The sequence below is a fragment of the Melanostigma gelatinosum genome, assembly GCF_949748355.1.
Source record: "Melanostigma gelatinosum genome assembly, chromosome: 8".
In the NCBI taxonomy this organism is placed as follows: Eukaryota; Metazoa; Chordata; class Actinopteri; order Perciformes; family Zoarcidae; genus Melanostigma; species Melanostigma gelatinosum.
The window spans coordinates 8,640,570-8,662,923 of record NC_136641.1 but is presented as its reverse complement, the minus strand read 5'-3'; the positions used below and the strand labels follow the sequence as shown (position 1 = coordinate 8,662,923).

At 42.2% G+C, this 22,354-nt stretch overlaps 1 protein-coding gene across 1 annotated transcript in view; it reads left to right on the top strand.

Moving 5' to 3' along the window:
- cfap74 (cilia and flagella associated protein 74) overlaps positions 1-18,359 on the top strand; it is a gene marked incomplete at its 5' end in the record, with an annotated part of 45,588 nt that extends 27,229 nt beyond the window's left edge. The window contains 17 exons of the mRNA XM_079273070.1: positions 2,839-2,926; positions 5,697-5,870; positions 7,001-7,134; positions 7,281-7,557; positions 9,800-9,934; positions 10,180-10,313; positions 10,789-10,923; positions 12,946-13,055; positions 13,137-13,192; positions 13,900-14,019; positions 14,221-14,376; positions 14,558-14,696; positions 15,019-15,173; positions 15,381-15,513; positions 17,400-17,536; positions 17,767-17,901; positions 18,232-18,359. Of these exons, the coding sequence (XP_079129196.1) occupies positions 2,839-2,926; positions 5,697-5,870; positions 7,001-7,134; positions 7,281-7,557; positions 9,800-9,934; positions 10,180-10,313; positions 10,789-10,923; positions 12,946-13,055; positions 13,137-13,192; positions 13,900-14,019; positions 14,221-14,376; positions 14,558-14,696; positions 15,019-15,173; positions 15,381-15,513; positions 17,400-17,536; positions 17,767-17,901; positions 18,232-18,336 (2,323 nt within the window). The 3' untranslated portion in view covers positions 18,337-18,359. The remainder of the gene's footprint in view (positions 1-2,838; positions 2,927-5,696; positions 5,871-7,000; positions 7,135-7,280; positions 7,558-9,799; positions 9,935-10,179; positions 10,314-10,788; positions 10,924-12,945; positions 13,056-13,136; positions 13,193-13,899; positions 14,020-14,220; positions 14,377-14,557; positions 14,697-15,018; positions 15,174-15,380; positions 15,514-17,399; positions 17,537-17,766; positions 17,902-18,231) is intronic.
- Between the last annotated feature and the right edge of the window lie 3,995 nt (positions 18,360-22,354).

Below are 22,354 nucleotides of genomic sequence, written 5' to 3'. Positions count from 1 at the left end.
CGAAGAGTTGCTTTTTATTGTGCTGGTGATGGAATCTTTCAGGCTTTGAGGATTCTGTAAAAACCTTCTGAACAGACTGGTTGTTTATGTCCATTCTGTGCTATTAAAACATCATCGGGGATTATTTTTCAGCCAAAACTAATGCTTTGCTCAGCGACTCGAATGGAAGGATAATACTGAGAGACTCATGCTGGGGCTAGGTGAGCACAGTGCTGTCAAAACCAATAGAAATAGTGGCCAAAAGCTACGAATAAAAAGATCAGAATTATGCTTAAAGATGCCCTAAGTGTCCTCCACCTGTCCTCCACCTACACGGAAGAATTCACACCATGGCCATGTTTCCTGCACGTCAGCAAGCTTGGTTCCTGCATGTCTCGTCTCTGTTTGCTTTTGTTTTATGCAGTGACAGTGTGTCATTTAAATTGGCACTGCCAAGTCCTCCTAGCCAAAGCCTGTGATTGGATTTCCAAATCCTCATTAGCAGCACTGCCTTCACTCACTGTCTCATCCACACACGCGCACACACACACTGTTAAATCTTGGATTCAAAATGACTCACCGCTTTCATTCTTTACACAGGTGTTTCGCTTCCTGCCTTCCCTCCTCTGGCTTTTGGGAGAGGGTGAGCACACTCTTGCTTCGAGCTCTGAAGGATTGTGTGCAACCTGCCCACATCTTTCACCATCTTCCCTTTGCTTCATCCCTCTCTGCCCGTCTTCCTCCACTTTTATTTGTCACCGTGCAACCCACATGTTTCTCTCCCATATCCAGAGGAGTGTTCTATTCACTGCATAATCCCCCTCTCTGAACAACATCAAGGCCAGTGGTTCACACATGTCAGATCCTGTGCAGCCAAGAGGAATTATATGAATTAAAATGGACACCGACAGGCTAATAATTGCCGTTGCCTACATTTAGCCCAATACTGTGTTCGTGTCAGCCAGTTTCTGTTTGAGAAACGGGGTTATTCTGTTATTTTGCCCTTCTCAGTCGACACAGTTGAGTCGTTCTCAACCGCGCTTGTCCGTCACTTTTTCACGGCTGCTCGGTAGCTAGCTATGGAGAACGGTTACGTGCCTGTCCTTGATCCCGCCAACAGAGCTCTGATTGGTCAGCTGATTTATCCAATCAGAGGAAACAGCTCTCAAAACAGACTTCTTGAAATCGCTGAACAAATAAATGGAAGGTGTTTCACATCACCACATTTAAACCATTCCCTTTAACCTGGCTCATTTTGGCTTAGACTTTTGGCAGTCGGCATGTAGACAGTTTCAATCTGGCACACAAGACCAGACAAATCATTTTAACCTGATGACATGATTATTTGGATAGGATTGCTTGAATGAACGGTTTCAGGTGTAATCCCTGAAGAGCGAGGCAATGTGTTTTTTTATCCTTGCGCTCGTCCTTTCGTCTCGTATCTTTTCTTTGACTTTCCCGGTTTTTAAGGAATGCACACCGAGATAAAGTATCTCGGTGTGCATTCGAGACACAGAGAGCAAATTGTACTCTGTCCACACATCTCAGAAGTGTCATTAAAGTCGACCAGTGCAGTGTCCCTTTGGCCGATTGCTTGGCCTCTTGTGTTGCTTACAGCTTTCTCCAGAACCGCTCATATGAACAACTCAACAGTGCACTTCCTTTGGGCCCTCAGTAATACATCCTGCAAGTTTCAAGTCAATCAGATTGTCAGTTGTCGAGAGACTCAAAGGACAGACAGACAGATTGACAGAGGCTCTTTTCATTTTAGTTAGATGGAGGAGAATTGCTTTCGGTCGAGGCTGTGTGGATAATCTGGCTCCAGAGAAGAAAAGCACCCAAGTAAATCTGTCCAGGACACCGACAAATCTGAAACCCCATCCATCCGCAAAATTCATCCCGAGCATATGGTCCTGGCGACGTCCCACCATGCTTTTCCACTCTGCCCTCCCAAGCTCAATCAAGAGTGACTCTCCAGCAGCGACGTTATTTGAAGGCAGAACAAGAGTGCTTCCTTGAATACACCCCCCCCCCCCTATCATTTTTTTTGTTTTGTTAGTCCTCGTAGCAGAGGAGATTTAATGTTGACTTGATTTCTAGCTTTTGAGTCATGAAGGTTGTTTGAGTAGAACGGCGCGTGCTTTGGAAGAAGTTTGGAGAGCCTTAAAAACCGCTGACATTTACACCATTAGCTCTCAAGCCTTCATCCGGCATTAGGAGCGTCGAGGAGGATAGACAGAGAAGACATTTGATCCTGTAGGAGGGGAACGGGGGAAGGAAGAGCAACAGGATAGCAGGGGAACAAGAGAAAGGTGTTGGGAGAAGGAGAGAGAGAGAGAAAGGGAGGAGGCGGGGGCGGATCTGAGACATTTGCCCACTGTTTACATGATAATTACCTATACATGCGGTGCCTGTGCTATATTGAAGGACCTGGAGTTTTTACATAAGCCTATGCATGACTACCGGGCCTCTTTGAATCACACTTACGTCTCCCATCACCATGGCAACAACCTACAGTAGTGTGGAGGCGCGCGCTGCATCTCTTCCTCTGCTTTCCCTGGCGAGCCGATCCTACAGCAGTGGGTTAAAGTGAAGCAATGGTTCTTCAGGGTCTGAATCTCACTCTGTCTTTGAAGGGCTCGACAGTGGCTCGTGGCTTTTGACTGATGTATTGCGAAAGAAAAATAAGAAAAATCGCAATTGTGAAAATCACTGATGCGGTCGTGTGTTTGTCGTAAAACCCCCTAATTGCTGCCTCTGCTCTTCTCTGTTCGTGAGCATGATGCAAAGAAATCAAATGTTTTTTTACTTGTATTGCATAATATAGCGTGTGTACCGGCCTGTTCTGCTCTCTCACAGAAGCTCCTTATCCAAAGACACCAAGAAGCTGTTTGACAGCGACACGGGAGTCCTGGAGGTTCCTATGACGGTTCAAGTAGCGGGCCAGGTTTGTATCATAGTAACACGCTGCAGTGTGTTTCGCAGTAAACCTCCCTGTGATCTCGAAAACACACTCGTTATTGTGCATTACGGGGCTCGTGCCCTACTTTGTGTCTCTCACAGAAGCAGAGCCGCTGAAGGTTGTAACCTATTTTGCTGGCAACAAGCTAAAATGACCCCCCCCCCCCCCAAGGCCTAGTTTACTCCATGGGCGCTAATACGCCAAGCATAAAGGTCATCCCAACTTGTTTCACTGAGAATCTCTCTGGAAGACGCTCACATAGGGAAAGCAAAAATCTATGTGCTCCCTTCTTATTCCAAGGAGTACATATTATGTGCAAACATTCATTTTAATCATATATTTATTTATGGATGTAATTATTTTTAGTATATCCCATCCCTTTCAACATGGTGTTATGCTTACAATCGCTTACCAAACAAAGAAAGCAATTACTGGTTCATTTATGGCATATAACGTACCGCATAACATTTTTCATATTTGACATGTGCTTATCAGAATATAACACGTAAAACATGGCTACACTCACATACTTTAAGTTATTCATGGATTCAAGGGTCATTTTCAGCATGTACATGAGATGCCGTTGCCATAGATAATACGTAAACAAACAACAAAGTGGGAAGAGTTATCACATCCTGGGTTTCTCTGGTTCCCAGCATTACAGGTCTGGATCATTTGCAGCACAGATGATGTGAGATGTTGAATCATCAGTACAAAAGATGAGCAGCTGCGTTCTTTGATAAATGACAAAGGCCTGTGTGCGTGAAAATGTAAATGGGGAAGATAACTGCTGCTCTCGCGGTGCGTTTTATGGACCAATTTAGTTGCCTGCACTGCTAAGGACCAGCGGAAGCTGACGCTGACACATTTTTAGAAAACTGATAAATTCGATTTTAGATTCTGTGTTACTTTTGAACTTTTTGGAATCAGCTGATTCCACTTGATACAATCTTACAAATTGAATGTTGTCTTGATGTGATCGTCAAATCTCAATATCCTCTTCACAAGGTTCAATTTGCAAATTGAAAACTTTTGAAATCTGAAAATATGGAGCCCTTAAAGTGGAAACTAAATTCCTCACAGCAACTGAATCCACGTCAGCTTGTCAGCAGCAGCCTTCATTAAAAACCACAGAGCAGCTGCTTCGACGTTGGTGTTGCACTGATGCCAGTCCTCTTTCTAAATAAATCTAAATCTGGTCCGTCTACTTGCCAAATCGTCACCTTCCTCCCCCTCGTTATCCAGACTCTATACCCAGTCTCTATACCAGGACAAGGAGAGTGTGTGTGTGTGTGTGTGTGTGTGTGTGTGTGTGTGTGTGTGTGTGTGTGTGTGTGAACATGCCAGGAGCGCAGGGCCTCCGGCTGGGGGCAACAGCTTTGATGCACCACAGGAGCATCCTGGCCCAGTCTTTGGCCCAACACACACACACTGTCGTTTGGCCACCAGACGTCACACCAGCCAGGAAAGCGATGGTGCAGAGACCAATAAACAAGGTCATCTGCTGAGCACTGACATGATTCAAGACGACGTTATCTTGAGGAAGAAAAAAACACAGCTCACAAGTATACTTAGTTCTCTAATCTAGTGCACATTATAAAGGAGTGTGAAGGCTGATGATACTCTATATTTGAATGTTCCATAGAAAGAACAAAATCAACCAATGAATTGATTCTACCAATACGTGTTCTCTGTGCATCCAGAGATCGATTGAGCTTATTCCTCTGTGACATAGGCCTTTAATTTATTGCCCAAAAACAATTACAAACACTAAATGACCATTAGCACAGACACACAGTCAATCTCACCTCCATTATGCTGCAGTAAATACTCACCAGCACAACATATGTAGTAATTAACAGAGTCCCCAAGAAATTCACAACTGTATGAGTAATGTTTGCTAAAATCAATACAATACAACACCCTGCAGTTTCAAAGAATAATTTAGCCTTTTTTTGAATGAAATCCTATTTGTTTAGGTGTTTAAAGAGTTACTTCTTGGCTGAGGGAAGAACACATCGTTGGTCGAAGTAATTTCATTGGACTTGTTGACGATAAGTAAAATAAAGAATAACACCAGCCTTGCATTGCATGATTTATATAAAACTAATTCATTTATAAAAAAAAGAATAACTCAGGAGAATGGCAATGTCACCGATAATGAGTTTCTTGGGTTGGTGCTGAGATTTAAATTTGTAAATCTCACTTTGAACGTATACTTTGGAGTGCGTAGTCACACACACACACACACACACACACACACACACACACACACACACACACACACACACACACACACACTCGTCTTGCATCTCAACTGCTCAGTGATGATGACTGGTGACTTTATGCATAAAAGCATTGCCCAATTAGGGGACTCAAACATGAATTTGATTCATTAGATGAGCGCATATATTCTATTTTTGAAAACCACAGACGTACGATGTTTTTTTAAATATATATATATATATATGTGTGTGTGTGTATATATATATATCTATATATATATATATATATATATATATATATATACACTGTATAAAAGAAGCATCTTTCCATGCTAGTCCTGTGTTCATGTTGTCGCAGTCTTTTTTCTGCTCAATGGTTTCTTCTTTAATCTGCATATAAAAATGTTTAATTAAGTATAAAAGGTGACACCCATCCTGATCCTTCTTATTATTATTATTATTTATTATTATTATTATGATGAAGCTGATTTGTCTTCGTTGACGTTGATGCTTCGTGTCTGTGCGTTCAGGTGAAGCCGGCCCATTTTACAGTCCACGCAGTTGTGACCTCCTCAGACCTGCAGTTCGACCGGACTGAGGTGGACTTCGGCTTCTGTTCCATTCACCGGTCGGTCAAGAGCAGCGTTCGCCTCACCAACCTGTCCCTGCTGCCTCAGGACTTTGGCTTCCTGGGTGTTCCAGAGGTACTGCACGAGTAACAACAACTTCGAGGGCGTTAGTTTGCGGTGCTGTGAACGCTTTATCTTCTGTCATGTGTTACTGTGTTTGTAAAGTACAGTTGCTTGGATCCATATAAGCAGAAACTAACCCAGATACTATTCGTCGATGAGAACAATGTTTTTGTCAGTACTGCATCACTAGATGGTGTCAGATGTGTAGGAGACTCGTATTTAGTCATTGAAATAAACAGGACTTTCACTGTTCACCGTTTTTCAGCTTCTCCCCTCATTTCACAGGTTTCCCATTTTGTTGAGAGATGCTCTTTTCGTTCAACCCCTTTAATGTTGTAATCCTGAAGATTTCAGACCTGGTTGATTTGGCGTTCCCATGCAGTTACCGTGGCAACAGCAAATGCAGTTTTAGCACCACGGCAAACACTCGTTGAGGAGCTACTTTGGCTAAAATACAACAAAAACAATACCAGTTGGCTGTTTTAATGTGAAGCAGCTCTCATACGTGTCAAGAAAGTGAATCATAAACAGGGAGACTGTTTTCAATGAGACAAAGTTATGTTGGATTTCAGGCCAACACTGTTTGCTGTGAATCCCACATGTTCAAGTATGCAATCTGAATCCCACGTGGGAACGGCGTACTCCGCCACTAATGATAGAACAACTATTCTTATCCCTGCCAATTTTGGGGTTTGTTAATATTCCGGTTTTCACTCTTGACTTCCGGGTTAACAGCGCTGTTAATAGCGCTGACCTAATTAGCGCTGCCATACAAATAGAGCCCTTTGTTTGTCAGGCTGCTGCAGAAGAAAGTCTCTCATTTTCTTCCAGCTCTGGCAGTCCTTAAAGTTGTACGTTCTAGCCTCCCTCGTGTACAACTCTTCAGATATTTGCTGAAGTGTAGGCACCACAAGCAGCAGATGTAAATCCACAAAACACAACACATCCTCCCTTCCCATGCAAACAGGAAGTTAAAAGACAAAATGACAGAGTTCGAGCACTCTGTAATTGTTGCTAGAACGTATGTGGTCAGTCGAGAGATAATTGCTGAATGTAAGTACATTGAATGGTTATTGCATTAGAAATGTCAGGGTTATAACTGTAAATTGTAAATTTGTGTTGTTCTTGTTCTCACACTACAGTATATTGAGCTCCAGCCTGATGATGGCTTTGGCACTCTGCTCCCACAAGAGACCCTGGAGATAGATCTGATGTTCAGTGCCAACAAGGCCAAAGAGTACCATTTCCAGCTCAGCTGCAAATCAGGAATTAACAGGTTATCTTTTTGAAGCTTGCATTGTGTGTGAATGGAATGGATTTGATTTGTAACACCAGTATATCCATGATTGTTATCATGGTATTTGATTCAATACTTTGTCCATATTTATAATAACCAAACAATCTATTTGTATTTGTCCATAGAGATTTCCCTCTGTCGTGCCGAGCGGTGGGTGTCTGCCCTCCGCTGCAGCTCTCCCATTCTCTGGTTCAGTTTGGGGCCACGGCGGTAGGCGACCGCTCCACTGCCGTGCTTTACCTGACCAACCTTCAAACCAACCATAACCAGTCCAAGCAACCAGTCCCTCCAGTGGTCAAGGACGCCGTGGCTCCTGTAGCGCCCAGGCTGTTCTCCTTCAGCCTGCCCGAGGATTCAGACATCAGCATCACTCCTTCAGCGGGCGGCCTTCTGCCCGGAGAGGTGGAGTAGCACACCTCTTATGGTTACAGGCAATGTTCCCTCTAATTTTTCATGTGTCTGGGCATACACACAAGCTCCCTGAGCACACTGAGGACCACTGTGAGCAACATCAGATGTGCACGCTGTGGCCACACACCAGTATCACACCTGTTCAAAACCTTGGATCATAGCAAGTTACATGGCTTATTAAAATAATCAAATTACAGCAGCAATTTTCACTAGTTTACTTTTAATATAAGTGATTTGACAAACTTTAAAGGAAAAAGACAAAAATCTTGTTGTTCATGAGATGTGTAGTATGTTTTATGTGAGAGTCTTGCTTTGGGCATGGGAAGAGTCCTGCTTTGGCCTGTGTGAGGGTCCTGTTGTGGCCTGTGTGAGGGTCCTGTTCTGGAAGAAATGATACATATACACCTTTCAGACATAACATTTTGTTCACATTAAAACATTCACATTTTGCACAATGACGTGTGCTGTAGCTTGTGATACAGTGTAAATTCCTGTAACTCTGTCTGTAAAATATGTAATTACTCAGTTTTTTATTATCATTTCTACTACCCATAAATGATCTAGTAGTAACATAATTTAATGATTAATATCCATAAGTAAAAAATCTTAATAAATGTCACGAGAATATGCACAAATCTGACTTAAATTTTACCTTATTTTTCACGTCTGTCCTTCTCACTTCTCCAATGGTTGTACACTTTGTCCAGGTTGATGGCTTCGTCTGCTTCTTGCTTTGACTTTATGCGCATCAGCTGGTCCAAATGTGCCACTTCAAGACGATTTCTGGATGCTGTTTTGATTTTATTTTTAGTTTTTTCTGCTGAATGTGACGCTTGAGGTAGTCCAACTTCCATTCAGTCCACATTTTTCCCTCGGAAAACTCATTTGCTACTTTAGCTTCGCTGCATGTTTTGCAGAGTAGACCCTTCCCCCTCGAAAAAGAAGAAATCTCACCCAGTTTCACCGCTTGTTCTTCTATTTGAACATACTCCGACAGCCATTCCATCTTAAAAGAACCACATTTCTTTTTTCCAATGGCTTGGTGAGTGGATGTGTCGCTGCCCGTTCGTTTCGCCATGATAAGGGGTTAGCATTTGCGTCTCGTAACTCCGCCGCACTGTTGTTAGCTAGCTAACCTGCACGGCGCGAATGGGCAGGGCAATAGTGTCAATGCTATGATTGGCTGCGTAGCGTAAGTGAACCGAATCGTATCATTGGCTGGACACCTGTCACTCACTGAGTTACGTTGCAAAATAGTACAGAAAACAAAATTATTATTATTATTATTATTATTGGTTTAATTGATTAGATAAGATTAGGACTAATATTAGATATTAATTAATACGTTTATGTTGAATTTTATTTTATGCGCTGCATAGATTTTCTTGTGCGCTGAGAATGTGCGAGCAGTGCGCGATTGCTCAAGCGCGCAGCTTAGAGGGAACATTGGTTACAGGGGTATTAAATATTTGTGAACATAACCTTTTATTTAGCTGTGTAAAGAAACCAAACCTGGGACTAGCTAAATACATTTTCACTTTGACTGACAATTTGCAACGAAGACATAATGATACCAGAGCAAAGTGGTGTGAGAGGAAAATCTTTATTTCAACTCAGTTATATCGGTTATACACAACTACAGCGAGACAAACAGCCATCATAGCTGCCATCGGCTCACAACAGATCCCTTCACAGTGTAGTGATGCACTCTACTGGACATCTGAAGGATGTGAACAAGTGCTTTTTTAAATTGTACACAGTCAATGCTGCAATATCAGCACAAGTACAGAACATGTTACAAAAAAGAAACTGAATCTTAATGTTCATTTGGTAATTCATCTCAAAGTGTAGGTGTTTTAAGAAAACCATTGGAGTTTATTGTTTGGGTTGTGACAGTGGAATTAGAAATCCTCTTTTCTGTCGGTTGACAGTGGAAAACTTTCCTCAAGGCTCTGTTTATAGAAACATTCAAACTGCGTAACAGAGGCATGCTGGGAGAAATCCAGTGAATATTCTGCAATTGGAAAACGGGGATTATCGTCCGCGCTAGGAGACTGCCCAAAACTAATTCAGACCTCTGCTTCGTAATAGCAGAGGCTTAAATAGAAAAAACGCCGGTGAGGAAGCGCACTGGAATGTGTATAATACAAGGTGTAGTGATAACCGGTGTTACTGCTGGACCTTTTAAATCGGAGGAATTCCTGACACGACACCATTCTCGCCACTCACATAGAGATGTCTGGTCCAAGTGACGTTCAGACCCAGACTGTCAGACCAAGACATCAAAGAGGAGGCGCTGCGTCTCCTCCAGCGAGCCAAGTCGCTCCGTGAGAAGGAGCTGGAGAGGAACAGACACGCTGAACACGAGGTGCGACTATACACCCACACACACACACACACACACACACACATACATAAACCTACTCAGGGTCAGCCTGTGCTGCCGCAGGGGCTATAAAAGTGAACTCATCCTCACCAGCTTACTGACTTTTTTTTTTCTTCTTCACTTTCATGAACATGCTGGTGTTTGTACAGAATGTAGACGCTACATTTGTCTAACCTCTGAACCCATCAATCAACTGTGTGTGTGTGTGTGTGTGTGGGGGCTGTGAGGCTAAAAAGGAGGTCCCAGTGGAAACCGGTAAACAGAAGAAGACATCTCTGACTCCAAAGAGCAGCAAGGCGTCAGATGGGCCAAACTCAGACCGACGAACTGAATCACCAAGTCCTGCCGACATACAGCCACGGTGGGATGTTTTCATTTCAACAAAGACTTGATTTTGTCATTAATGTTGTTGTTCGCTTTGTACCACAAAATTACTTTGGAAAACATGTCCCGTTTGCTGGACTGAAATGCCAATGAAGCAAATATTCATTTGCAAATATTCTACAACCAAGTTGTACTGCAAACATTTTTTTTTTTAAGTTATTCTTTGGGAAACCTCTTTCATATTCTGCCTGAAGGCCTCTTTGTATTGGAAAGTAATTAATAACTTGAACAGAAGTCTGAGATCCAACAGCACTGAAATGGGGAAAATACAAAGCTTTCGCTGCTCAAGTGATTTCATTAGTTTTGACATTTCTTTGTCATTTGCCATGATCACACCATACTCTCAGTATTATCTCAACAGAGCTGAAAAAGTCTGAAGGAAACGGGTTTTTATTTAACATGGAGGAGATGCTGTTGATTGGTTTCATCGTGCCGAGTCTTTCTCTTTGAAGCTCAGAGCAGTACGAGGAGGCCAGGGCCTCTCTGCTGTACGCCTTCACTCAACGCTACAGGGAGTGCACCGTTCCCTGCTTCGTGTCAGACGGAGACCCCCCAGAGGACGACCGACGGGCCCAGCCGGCATGGAGGTAGCACTGAGTCAACATGTCACAATGCACAACTTGTGCTTTTGTGTTTTAAATACAAATAAGCTTATTTCCCAGAAATGTAAATTATTCCTGTGAGGCCCTTAGCATTTTTAGCTAATATTATGTTTTAGTGGTGCACTTTCCAAAATTTTGAATACACCTGAATCTCTCAGTGGCCTGAGGGTCTGGGTGCCCATCAAGTAATGCTGTCTCGATCTCAATTGGGAATTCTGGCGCTACATTGCATTTCGAGCTTCCTTCCCGTAGTGAAAAAGATGAGTGGGATTGTGCGTGAAATGATCTTGTTGTTTGCTACGTAGCTTATTTTCTTCCTTTTAACGAATAGCCAAGACATCCGCTATAGTGGAAACATCTAGGCTGCCTGGAACAAAACATAACACTTTAACACTGTGTGTATGGAACACAGTACTGATAACCCAGTAAATAGAGGACGGACCGGCCATTTAGCATTAGCCGTGACAGCCACCATGATTGAAGGGAACTGGAGGAACTCACAGATTACAACAGGATTTTACCCATCTAGAGAGGGCAAGAGTGTATCTGCACCCTTCCAAGTGACCAAGTGCAATCTGTACAAGGATGATCTGTATATAAAGTTTAGAGTGTAAGACTGGATGTATGGTTGGGGCCTAGTCTTATTTCCCAGTTGATGACTTATCCATCCTGTCTCCTTATAGTCTGCTCAAGTTATGATGTGCAGTACGACATTAAATTCAACTCTAAAAAGAGTGATTGCTAAAACCAAGGAGAGCCAGAAGCTAAATTTTCCTTTCGTTTCCTTTTTTTTTTGTGGCAAGCCAAGCGCTAAATGTGGTGAACAAAGTGAGATATTTGGGTCACATCATCAGGAAGGATCTACGTGACGACGACGATGTGCGACGTCAGTGTTGCTGACTTTATGCACAAGCCGATACGTGTACAGATGATGTCCAAGCGGCTCTCTTTCCAGGCCTGCTGTTCTCTCCGCTCCATTCAGCCCACGCAAAAAATGAAAAAGCTTCAGGTGGCGTTTAATGATGCCTTCAGAATCTTGCTGAAGCTCCCGATAGATGAACAAGTTGAAGTCGCATGTTTGTGCCCGCAGTAATGTTTCCACCTTTCTTACAGTATTAAATAAATAACAATTAACAGAGTGATTTTATTTCCTGCAATGACTATACCTCTGTGTTGGTGTCCTCATTTTGTATTTATTTATTTATATATATCTATATATATATATATATTTTTTTTTATATGGACCCATGTGTTGAATTGAATATTCTGGCAGGTGAAAAGAATCCCGTGTCTATGACCTTTCTATGATAAATCAGTATGTAGTAGGGAGGTGTCCCATCTTGTGAGCTGGTATAACCTTTAAAAAGCATCTTCAACTTCACATTGGGGGAAACTAAAGAGGTGATCTTTGGCTTCAAGAGAGGGGAAGTTGGAAAAAAAACGCTTGACTGGGAAACCTCTTCCTTCTTACCATAATCTCTGCTCAGCATAAACGATACATTTCATGTGACGCTATGGTGCCGTTTTACACGGCAGTTGTGGACAGCGTGCTAAGTGTCTCTGTTGCGTCCATCGCAGTTTGGTGCGGTGACCTGGCCTCTGTTGAAACGAATGCATCTGTAAAAAAAAACCCAGACTGCATCCAAACTTGTCGTTGGTCCCTTCAGTCTCTTTCTTCTATTCATAACATCTGGTTTTATCCAGTGACTCTAAGTGGTGTGGAAAATGCCTTCCGGAAAGAAGAAAGAAAACACCTTTGGTTTAAATCTAAGCAGTTCAAAAGAAGTAGTACATACCCTGAGGCTGTTCCCCCTGTGAATGGTAAACACTCTTGTTTGAACTGTGAGCTCACCAAAGTGTGTTCCTTACAGCGTTTGTTGAAGTGGCATTAAAATGAGCTCTGTGTTATCCTCAAGGATAAAGGATCTACATAATATTAAGAAAACAAAGAACGGGAGTTCCGCATGCTCTTTATTTCACAGCTTGTCGTGTTCAATATCTCCACAGTCCCGTCAACACGCTGTTCTTGAAGCTGCAGTGTCCTGCTGTACAGCCTCCTCTAGTGCTCACATCCAACAAGGGAAAGAACGTGGTCGACTTCCATCAGCTGGCAGTGGGTGAGTGATTCTGAAAGTTTATCTTGATTCTTCTTCCCATACTGTTATTAATGTTATTAATTGTGTGTCTTCTGTCTTTAGGAGAACAAGTGATCAAGAGGTTTACAGTTCAGAACATTTCGAGGGAAGCGTTGGATGTATCCTGTCAAAACACAAACTCTTACAGACAACTAGAAAACTAAGAGTCATGTTGTCAACTGCTAATGTAAATATGTTGATTCTTACAAAAACCCGCTTGATATCTGTAGAAATGTTAAACATACTTTATGAAAAACTGATGTGCACGTTCTATATCTTACAGGGACAGTTTACCTCAAAATCTGAAATACATATTTGTCCTCTTGCCTCTGGAAAGAGACATTGCTGTTAAGTTTTTCGAATGTTTTTTTTGTTTTTGGCGCTCTGAGCACCACATATAGTCCCATTATATCCAAGAGAAGACAGACATCTCTACAGCCAATATCTCCAAAACGAGGCAACTCACACCAGAACAAGCTAGATTGATATAAGATCATCCTTTCACGATGTCAGCAAAATAAAAGTTACAATATCTCAAAACTTACCATGTTAGATGCATACTTACCCATAGTCTATAAATGTACACCTATGAGATTAATCCGCGGAAAAAGTCATAATCCATTTATATATATATATATATATATATATATATATATATATATATAACACATGGCACTCTTGTACTCGTTATTTTCATGTCCACATATTTTTATTTCTAATTTAAGTGCGTCTTAATCCTAAATTGCCACTACTACGTTTATTATGGCAGATACTACTACAGATAATAATAACTGTTCACCACTGCTTTTCTTTGACCGTTTCCAAGCTGAGGTCGTCGGTGCTGGATGTGCACGGCCCTTTTTCCCTTCTGAATGCTCTCAGACGCATCAGACCCGGAGAAAAACACACTCTGGTTCTGGCCTTCTGTCCATGTCTGGAGAAAAAGGTGGGTAGCATTTTCCCATGACGCGCTGCTTTTCGCTCAAACTTAATAAACACGCGAGTGTGTCACACTTTTCCCCACTATGGAATAAATCCACTGATTTGTCCTCACCAGATTTTAGTCACAGTGCCTCTCCATTCTCAAAGATTATGGAGTAACATTACCAATACTGAGCGACACTTTACCCACTCTACTGTTCTCTAGTACTGTGAGATTCTGGAGGTGTGCAGCCAGAAGATGACCCTGGAGATGACTCTGTGTGGGGAGGGTGTGGTCCCTGCTGTCACCTCCTCCCACCCCGGAGGTCTCCTTGACGTTGGCTACGTGTTGGAGAAGGAGAGCACCTCGCACGTCCTGAAGGTCAGTCGACAGTGTGCTGATGGCAAAGAGAAGAAGCATGAGACCGACATTACATCTTGTTAGTTTTGAAGATGCTCTCAGATCCGTTCTTAAAACAGTCAGAATCAGACCTGGAGTGCTGTTTGTATGCACAGATTACCTTGAAGTTTGGAACTGACATTGTGTCCTGTTTTGCCTGCAGCTACAGAACAGCTCAGCGGTGGCCGTGGGTTTTCGGGTGCTGCTGGCCAGCCTCTCTCCCTCAAGGCCTCAGGGTGGAGCTGACAGTGTGGCCTTCCTGCTGCGGACTTACACAGACTCTCAGGTCCAGCCCGCTGTGGGTAAGAACAAACTAACACCGCAGGGATTCAGCAGGGAACCTGAAAACTTTAACTGCCAGAGATTTACATTCAGGTGGGTGGGATAAACCTGAATAAATGAGAGGAGAAACAAGACATGCAAACAACTGCAGGACACGTCGTCTCACTGAGAGACACTTATAACATCATCAGATATATTTAACTCCCAATTAATTGATATCCACCACTAGTCAGGCTAGAGTACTTTTTTTTGTCATTCTAATCAATGTGGAAGTCTTAATACTGGTCAACCTGAGCATCACAGCTATCATGGAAAGACGAGTATCTTTTGTGTCCCGCATAGGAACCCAGAACCACAGTGGGCTGAGTGTGTTCAGTGTGGTGCCAGCAGAGGGCAGCATTGCTCCAGGACAGAGCTTGGACGTCACCGTCACCTTTCAGCCCGACCACCCGTCTGTCAACTATTCTGACAGACTGACCATAGAGCTCATGAATAAGGTCAGCACAACGCCACGCGCACAGAGTCGCGGAGAACAGAACACTCAACTTGAACCTTGATCTTAATCACTGGTTTTGAAAGCATCACATGGTCCAGGCAAAATGCTGCCCTCCAAATGTGCTCATCAGACCATCCATGTATGTCCTCCATTCACTCTGGTTTCCGTGACGAAACAACCTTAACACCGCGCCATTTCTGTCTCTCAGAGTAAAGTGTGTGTGGTGGATCTGAAGGGCGCAGCTTCTTCACACAACATGTATCTGTTTGGAGGAGACCTGCTGTCGGTGCCCATTGAATCCCTCCTCCCTCCACTGATAACCAGTCAACCTCACCTCACAGGTATTCTCTGCCTTCATCTCTTCCTTCAGGGTTATCCACTTCTGTTATAATGGACATGATGTAGTTTAATGGCATGTAGTCATTGCAGAAGGGATCAATAGTATCTATGGAAATGATCCAAGGAAAGTGATTCAAGTTCAAGCATATTCTCATAGATGCCCGAAGGCTCAAACCAGGCAGAGAAAATACAGACACTGACACTATGAATATGACTAATAACTCATTGCATAGTTTATGCCAGCAGGGTATGTGTTGTAGTAATCTACGCTAATCATAGGATGCTGACCAGCCCATGTGCTTGTCATCAGCATTCAGATCATATTTCAGCACAAGATCCAAAATAGGCACATCTCCTAGACAAGGTGAATGTTCACTCAATCAAAGTGTTAGTTTTGCATTGAAATAACATCAGCAGTCAGAATAGGAAAAAATAAAACTGAAAAGAATGCTCTGAAAGCCTCCCATTGACACCCAGCAAAATGTGCGTATTTGTCCTATCCTTCTAAGCCGCCATTGGTTTTCATTAGTTCCCATAAAGTGCGAATCAGCAGATTCTTTAAACTTGCTTGAACTGTGTAAGCCAACATACTGAACGTTTCTTTGGACTACCGTATATCTTCCCTTTTAAAGTAAAGATTAATTTGAAAAGGCTGCAGCACGAAAATATAAAAATGTGTAGCATGTTCTACAAGTTCTACAAATGATTTATCATTGGATTTGTTGGAACAAACAAATTAAATAAGTGAATGGAAGCCGAAGGACACTTCAACAGCTACGCTAGTAGCTCTGTGAGGCTGTACTTAGGCACAGCTAAATGCTAATGCTAGCATGCTAACAGTTGTTCATTAGCACTAAACACAAAGTACAGCTGGGGCTGATGGGAATGTCATTCGTTTTGCAAGTATTTAGCGCAAAGTATTGAACAAATGAATATGTTGACCTAATGATCGTGTTATATGGATTAAACCTTAGTTGTTTCCTGTGAAGATGGAAGTTTATTTTGAAAAGACAGTATGCATGTAACAAGCCAAATCAGACTCATGTTGCTGGACTTTTGCAGGAAAAACGCACGAAAAGTGAGGAGTAATTTTTCCTAAGATATCAATAAAACGGGGATGAATTTATATCATTGTATAAAGAGAGTGACATGAGAAGATCAATCTCATGTCTGTAAGTTAAATCAGCTATAATCACTCTTTTAAAGTGATTCGTGACTCGTCTAAAACATTTAAAAAAGGAATAACTTCAACAGAATCATTCTATACACTGTAGCTTCTTGACATTCTATTAGAATGTCAAGAAGCTACTTTAATACAATGTAACTTCTTTACATTGTATTCGAATGTAAAAAAGTTACAGTGTTGCCTTTTCCTTTCTTCCCACAAGAACATATCTTCTTTTTTCTTTTTTTTCTTTTTTTTTCTCTTAACTTGTTATGTAGTTGTTTGTAATGTTTAATGTTCTGTGTTCTGAATGCTCTCTTGCATTGTTAAAATAAAATATTTAAAAAAAAAGAACATAATTTTGTCAGGTTGATAAAAAAAATGTCACTTTACTTCCTGACATTATTGTTACTTAAGAGGACCATGAATGTCTGTCATTTCATACAATTTCCATCCAGTAGTTGTTGAGATGGTTCAGTCCAGACCAACGTGGTGGACCGATCGACTAACAGTACTATTCCTAGAGCCATGCCGCCAGCATTGTCAACACGCGTTCCGATGTCGAAATCACTGCTCTCGTTTTTTGCTAAATGAGCTGGGTTGAAAATGAACCGTACCAGCGAATTCCATTGACTCTGGTCTGGTGGGCATTAAAGTGAAGTGAGCGTACGTAGTAAAAGGGCTGAATCTTGCAAAACTGCTCATACGGTCCTCTCTGTCTAGCTGAGTCAGAGCTGATGGAGAAGCCCACCAACCCTGTGCTGGTGACCCTGCGGGCCGGCTACAGCGCAGGAGTCTTCACACCTGCAGTGAGGGAGCTGCAGGTGGGCTGCATCCGCTCCCCACAGTCCATTAAGAAGGTACTGTGATGTCATCGGACATGGGTACTGCCAAATGTCTCATCAAGCGCATAAGCTATTCGAGGCAGGGAGGGGGGGGGGGGGGATGGCATAAATATGCAGATGCAATATTTAATAGCTGTTTGTACTCCAAACCCACGTTTCAATGATAAGGATTGGTGTGTAGAGAAATTAAAAGGCAAATGTATCGATTTTGTCTTGAATGTCTTCTTTTCTCTGTGTTTCCCCAGAGTGGTGAGTTTCACTGGGATAACGTGGCGTCTCTGCAGCAGCTCGGCTTCAGTGTGGAGCCCAGCAAAGGCACCGTGGAGACGGGCCACAGACGCACCATCACTGTCACATGGACTCCCCACAGTGGATACAAGGTGAACACGATTGTTATCACTGTTACTGAATTGGGGGGGGGGGGAACAACCTTTACAGAGGAGGGTGCATAGAAATGTTTGCATGAATGTGTATCAATTTAAATTGATTTTTGTTGAACAGCTCATTTACTTCCCATTAGAATTGAATCACTGGTTATTTTAACATAGAAATTAAATTTTAAAGTCATACATATTGACTTATACCAGTACCTTTTATAGCAATACCACCATCTTAACTCCTGTGTGTGTGTGTGTGTGTGTGTGTGTGTGTGTGTGTGTGTGTGTGTGTGTGTGTGTGTGTGTGTGTGTGTGTGTGTGTGTGTTTTTCAGCCCTATGAGGTAGTGCAGACATGTTTACCTCTTACCTTGAAGGGGAATGAGACGAATGACTACAGAGTCACCCTGATGGCTTTGGTCTCCACCACAGCTGACTGACCTCTACAGTGTCTGGATGCTGGCCAGTGTGCAATCTGCTTACACACACTGAAAAAAAAGACATGTGACGTACTGTAGATTTATGTGGCCAACATTAACTGACAAATTGATTATTTATGAATTTAATCTAATTATTAAAGGTGGAATTGAAGTAAGAATTGTTCACAAGTCTGATTTGAACCATATTATTCTACGGTGACTGTACAGCTTCCATGTTCTCCGGGTTAAGTTATGTTACCGGCCCATTTATTTTCATGCACTTTGCTGTAGAACTTAATTCCACCACCAGGGGGTGTACATAATGCCAACTAAGCAGCTGTGTCATATCATGGTTAATTAGGGTGTGTCAGCTTATGTAAGCAAGCAGATGTATACAGTAGGCTACATACTGTAGCGCTGCTGGCACAAGTGGGGGGATTTGCAAAGATTGATATAGATAATTTATGGATAACCTTAGTTTGGGATAAAGGCCACTTGTGTACAATTAAAGCCGATTGATCAGGCATAGACTGACGTATTGGTTTAGCACATCTGTGTTAATAGCAGAAGTTGGTGCTGTACGCTTGATTGCTTCAACAGTAATAGTGGAAGTATCACTAATAGAGGTACTAAACTTAGTAGTAGGCCGATGAGTATTATCGTTGTATTCTTGTAAATGTATTTCTGTAAACTATAGATCAGCTTTTGGCTGCTTCAATCCAAAGATTTTAGGGCCAGTGTCAAAAACTCAGGTGATTGATTTCACAATGGTACTCTGGATCTCCACCAAATAAGTGTAAGTGCTACACTTTTATGTTTAGTTGTCAAATTTCCAGGTCACATGTCTATTCAAAGTTGGTCTTGGATGAATGTTGTTATTAGATGAGGAAACAGTTGTGAAAGCATTCGGGCCGTCACACTGGAGCAGGTTCCGTGGCAGCCTCGTTGAAGGGTTTTACAACTTGTGGATAAAACTTACTGGCAGATAACTGATTGTGAATGAAGATCGAAATAGATTTCACCTGATTTTGAACATTAGGGAGATTACTTCGGTCGGTTGTACTCCCATCCAGAAGACCCGTGGACTGGGCCCAGGCCAGTACTGAACCTGCCACTAGGAGCCCCCTAATGTCCCCACTGGTCCTCCACTAGTTATGGAATTCATGGTATGTCATGGAATTTAAAGAGCTGTGGTGTATTTGAAATCGTGAAAGTGAGGAAAGTTTACCTTCCACTCTGGGGAAAGTCCCGCATTATCAGCGTGTATTATCAAAGGGTCGCTTTAAGAACTATTTTTAGCAAAGTTTAGTCACAATATTCTGCACAAAATGTGAAAACATACCTGCACAGCTGTTTACAGTTCTTCTTTTATTCTAAATGGACTTTCAAAAATGTTCTTTCTATACAGCTCACTGGATAACATTTGTTCTAAAAAAAAACAGGAATTAAATCAACTTTAGCAAAGGAGGTATGTTTTGAGTATCTGATACGACTGAAAAGTAATATTTCTAGATTGTTTTTAAAAATATTTATTTCTTTATGTTAACATAATTTAAAGAAAACTTAATTTCCTTTGGGTGTTTTATATGCACTGTGTATTATATATATGTTCGTTTGTTTAAATCAAATTTAACTTTTTGGAGCAACGATGTGTAAAAAATGTGTAAAAAGATCAAAAGGTGACAAATAAATATTTTGTCAATGGTCATGAAATGCATAAACTACTCCTTCACATAGGCTTAGACCTTTGTAAAGCTAAAACAATAAAGGGGGGGGGCTGTGTTGATATTTATTTAAACATTCGACTCAGATCCTGTGACCGCTTTGCATGTTCATAACTGTATCGTGAAACAATTCCAATCACATTGGACATTTAGGTAAACATTTCCCTTCAGATTATTTGACATAGCGAATGATCCAGTCCTCACAACAGTACCAACGGACAATCTCTCTCATCTAGATATTTTTTACAACATTGCTCTGTCACATTTTAATTGCTCATTCCAAAGCTGGGCACTCACTTGCTAATCTCCTGACGGGTGTCCAACTCTATGTGAACCAGGCCCCTGTGCATGTGAACAGCAGATGTCAGTAATGCCTCCGAACGGACCAATAGGATCTGACCTCTCTCAGAGATACATGCTGTAAGCATTTATCAGAGATTGGAGGAGATTATGCTAAATCAGATTACTGTACCCCAACCTGCCTATAAAAAGCAAGGTCATTATGAGCTTAGCCTCGTGTAATGTCACTCGTTGTATGAAACGTATGAGATCATATTAGCTCATATTTGTGTTGCCATTTTGCCTCTTTTTTTTCCTAATCTGATTTTCTCCTCTGATCTCTCGCTAACACTGTGAGATAGTGCTACTTACGATCCCTGCTCTGTATGCGTGTCTTTGTGTGTCTCTGGCTGCCTGAATACAACCCACTGATTCAGTAACTGTGTCGTTATAAAATAATGCAGGAGATTAAAAAAAAGCTCATAAAAAGTAAACCTTCTTGGAGGCCTTGTCCGTGTGAAGTATTTCAATTACACACAATTACTATTAAAACATATCGGCTGGTAGGCCTATATTGATTATCATCATGCCATTGATGCTATAATTAAACCGTGTTTGTTACAGAATAAAATGGCCCAATTGTTGAAATCTTTTTTTTTTTAATGGTTTGCCTCCCGACGACCATCACTGTCTGACACAGTTTGACTACTTTATTTAGCGCAACTAAATCAGAGCATGTGTTGCCACCAAAAGCACACATCGAGGAGGTGGATTGTTGTCTTTTTCCGCTCTCCTCATCAACAGGCTCAAGGCAGACAGTACGCCTTCTCCCCTGGGTGGTCTGAAGGCTCCGCTGAAGCAGCTTCACAACACATGAATGCAGACGGGCCGGGGTGTATCCAGGGGCAACTGAGTCTCACCAGTATTAACCTGAGCAGATGAGTCCCGGTGGAAAGCCACACCCAGAACACACACACACACACACACACACACACACACACACACACACACACACACCAACATCTACTATTTCCTTACTGTACGCCGAAATGTGAGTGAATGAGTGTTTGTGGGTTTTCACTCTCTTACTCAAATCCAAGTGTGCGCACACTCCTCCATACAGTACTGTACAGTCACTACAGGGAAGGTATCTCTTGCCAGTGATGTGTGGTTAGCTGACCGTCCCACAGCAGAGGCTTGTTCATACCGAATAGCTGGGCCAGTGTCCTCCTACAGGTTTGAGATTTAAAGAACTGGCAGAAGCACAACCGTGTGGTTATTGAAATGACTGAGACAGAAAATATATATCGACGAATGATTTTTATTTGGACACATGCTTATTCGGAGTGTATTTATCGACCATTTCGACTGCAACTTGGGACTGTCAGGAGACGACATGAAAAACAGATCTGGCACAAACAGTGCATCCCCAAATGATGGGCAGAGAGATACAGCAGAGAGAAGAGCGCTCTCCCAGGAGCAGTTTTCATGCAAACCATTGCTTCCAATCACACCAAGCCCCATACACACTTTGTTCCACGTCTCCAAGTAACACCTTACCCCGCTGAGCATTATCCCCTCCTCTGAGCACTCTACCAAGACTGCTGGTGATAATGATCAAGTCATCTCTGTGCTGCAGTGAGGGCCCACCTTCAAACACTCAGCGCAGGAGGTAAATCCCCACTGATTTATGGTCTCGAACTCGGGCACATCAGTTCATACAAATAAAGTATGGCGACGTTAATATCGCTTGTCAACAAAAACTTCCATTGCCAGCCTGTGTTGACCAAATGTCTGGGGACATTGCGGGAGCGACGAATGGATCAGTATGAATTATGTGACATGGATCATGAAACCATCAGTGTATATTAGATTTACTGTACATGTAGTTAAGAGTGTTTTGGATTCGTGCCTGTTGGCAGGAAAGAACATGCAGTGCTGTAGTCAAATTTGTGTCACAGTCGGTTTTGGTTTGCAAATGAGACTGTGTTATTGGCTTGAGGTAGCGGTTGTTATACTGACATGAAAGTCATAAA